Source organism: Sinocyclocheilus anshuiensis, unplaced genomic scaffold, assembly GCF_001515605.1.
Source record: "Sinocyclocheilus anshuiensis isolate Anshui unplaced genomic scaffold, SAMN03320099.WGS_v1.1 scaffold1079, whole genome shotgun sequence".
Lineage (NCBI taxonomy): Eukaryota > Metazoa > Chordata > Actinopteri > Cypriniformes > Cyprinidae > Sinocyclocheilus > Sinocyclocheilus anshuiensis.
In genome coordinates, this window is record NW_015548207.1 from 1,804,329 (window position 1) to 1,807,124 (window position 2,796).

Below are 2,796 nucleotides of genomic sequence, written 5' to 3' on the forward strand. Positions count from 1 at the left end.
TCTCAAACCCCGTTGCACACCGTTTCCAGGAAACATGTCGTTCAAACCGGAAACCGTAGCAAAACGGTGCACACCAGTTTGTGCTTGAACTTGCCCCTGATTACAAAATTTTCCTAATTAAAAAAAAATAAAAAATACTATCATTTACTATCTTTCAAATTATGGTCATATTTAAACATTTTTAGGTAGCTAACAACTTTACTGTAGCCTACTAGCTTAGCATAGCTCAAACTAATTAGAATTAATAGACTAATTTTTATGGGTACTCAGTGTCTGATTAGGAATAATAGAAAATAAATTTAAAACATTTTCTTAATCATATAAATATGTTAATTACATCTTTCAATGTATATATTTTTTTTGTAATCTAAATGTAATCTGAAAAAAAAAACCATTTTCAGGTAGCTAACCGCTTAGCCTGCTAGCTTAGCATAGCTCAAACTGGTTAAGAAAAGCTCTTTTGATTAGCTAAAATGATTTTTCATCAGGCACTGGGTATGAGGATATGATCTTATGCCAATATTTGCTTTTTCTAGTCGGATCACATAGGAAGTTTTTATTCTGGAAAGCATTTATTTGGACTTTTTTTTTTTTTTTGCTTAATTACCTGTAGTAAGTAAAAACTGTTTAAAAAGTGCTACAGTTCCATTCAGTGACATTTCTAAAGAGTCAAATTCTTCAAACAGAGTTCAAATGGTAATGACCCTCACCTCGACACCGTCTCCCATCCTCGTCCAGTTCGAAACCTTCCCCGCAGAAACAGGACGTCCCGTTTCTCATGATCACACAGTCAAACTGACACCTCCGCTCCTTGCAGCTACGCACCAACTCTGAGAAGACACAAACACACATTTAAACTTTGATAATCTTAATATCACACAATATAGCTCGCCTTCCCAATGAACATGCATTTACACTCAACAAAACCCTCCATAAAACCACAATGCCATTTCACCAGTATGACATCATTTTTTTAAAAGTTGAACAGATGCAGCCTCATTACGAGACCATAATTCAGCGCTTTTTAAGTGCCACTTAAGGCCTGTTTCCATGGATGCAATTTTTCCCAGCGAGCTCCCGTTCCAAATCGCTGTCAATACACAAAAGTAGAGCACAAATTTAAGGTTAATTGTGTGATATTTATCACCTGTACAGCCTCATAATGAGGAACGTTTTGACGACCACGTACTCCTGCATGGCTCGCCAAATGAAGATGACCCCGTCTTTATACATTGATCCCAGAATCGGTTGAAAAATAGCAGTGATTTATAAAAGCTTGGGTGGCAGTTTGTTTCAAATACAATAGCCATAGCCCATATTTTATGTTTTTATTCATCTGGGGTTGTGGCTATCAGGTCACCTTCCTTTTTTCACCATTTGTGAAAGTATTAAGTGCGTGACAATACTGGAAAGTGAGAAATAAAAATAAAAAATTGCAGAATGTTTAGCCACTCTAAATGTCTAATCGTGAGCAAGAGAGAGATTTTTAGCGTGCATTTGCTATGGAGTCCACATTAATAATAAGCATTGCACTGAGAAATTCATTGACCCACCCGAGGCAAGCGTTCAGAATGGCTTGAGTCTGACAGTTTTAAATTAAGTACTTCTTTAAAAATGTATCACAGCATTTAAGGGTAATGCAAAGCGTTTTACAATATGAGTTTAACTGAAAGTGAAATATAATGGCTTTTTATCTATTACAGGGAATGCGTGTCCACTTGAGCTGAAAGATGTTTAACTATTTATATGTGGGACAAGCAATGGGAAGCGACTAACAGTTCTTGAAATATTTCATAATCTCGGCTATGAAGAATTCTTTATTTATTTATATAGATGGGGAATTTGAGCCACTAAAATCTGTAGTTTTATTCTTTCACATTACAAGATCTTTGAGCAACAAGAGCAGTAGTAATATATTTTGTATTCCACATAAGAAAAAAAAAACATCAGATTTGAACAACAAGAAGGTGAGCAAATAATGTCAAATCATTCATTTTTGGGGTGAACTAACTCTTTATGACTAACCCTTGACCTTACTAGTTGTCATCAGTACGACATTTGACAAAACAGTATTTATGTCACGAATCCTGTCCATGGACTTCCGTTCAATCACCACCAGAGGTCACCCTTCCATTACATTGACTCTCGCACTACACAAACTGTTGCATGTCATCCCGGAATGACATACATACATATCCCATCATCCATTGCACTGATTGCACACAGCACTGATTGCACACAGCTGTAACTAATCACACATTCACTATATAACACTCACTCAAACAACCATTCACTGCCGAGTATTGTATGCGCATATCGCTAGTTTGTGATAGAAACAACGAACTAAAAATGAATAATGAACTTCATATGCATTAGATTTGTGCCAAAAGTATGGTGGAATATATGACCGAGGAGGAGGCTGGCCTAACTAATAGTTTAATGTTGCAACAGCACACCAAACTGACACAAATAAATGACATAAAAACTCTGACAACAAAAAGCCTTTGGCAGTGAAAAAGAAAAGCAGTTACTGCAATCGTAAATTTTCGAAAAAATCGGCGAAAAGGATGCAAAGAAAACTGCTAATAAAAGACAATTGACTTTTTTATAGGGATGCACCGATACCGATACTGGTATCGGGCCCGATACTGAGCTTCTGTACTCGTACTCGTTAAAATGCCCCGATACCACACAGCATGTGTTAAGTGCCATATTCAGACAATGAAACACCAACAACAGACAGCAGAATGGAGTTATTAGAGATTAAGGATGTCTACGAAGTATATGTATGCAATG

General features: G+C 36.5%; 1 protein-coding gene across 1 annotated transcript in view; it reads right to left on the minus strand.

Moving 5' to 3' along the window:
• The window catches only part of LOC107653541 (low-density lipoprotein receptor-related protein 1B-like), a 302,414-nt gene that overhangs the window by 231,791 nt on the left and 67,827 nt on the right, over nucleotides 1–2,796 (minus strand). Inside the window, exon 4 of the mRNA XM_016440286.1 lies at nucleotides 711–830. Coding sequence (XP_016295772.1) covers nucleotides 711–830 — 120 coding nt within the window. The remainder of the gene's footprint in view (nucleotides 1–710; nucleotides 831–2,796) is intronic.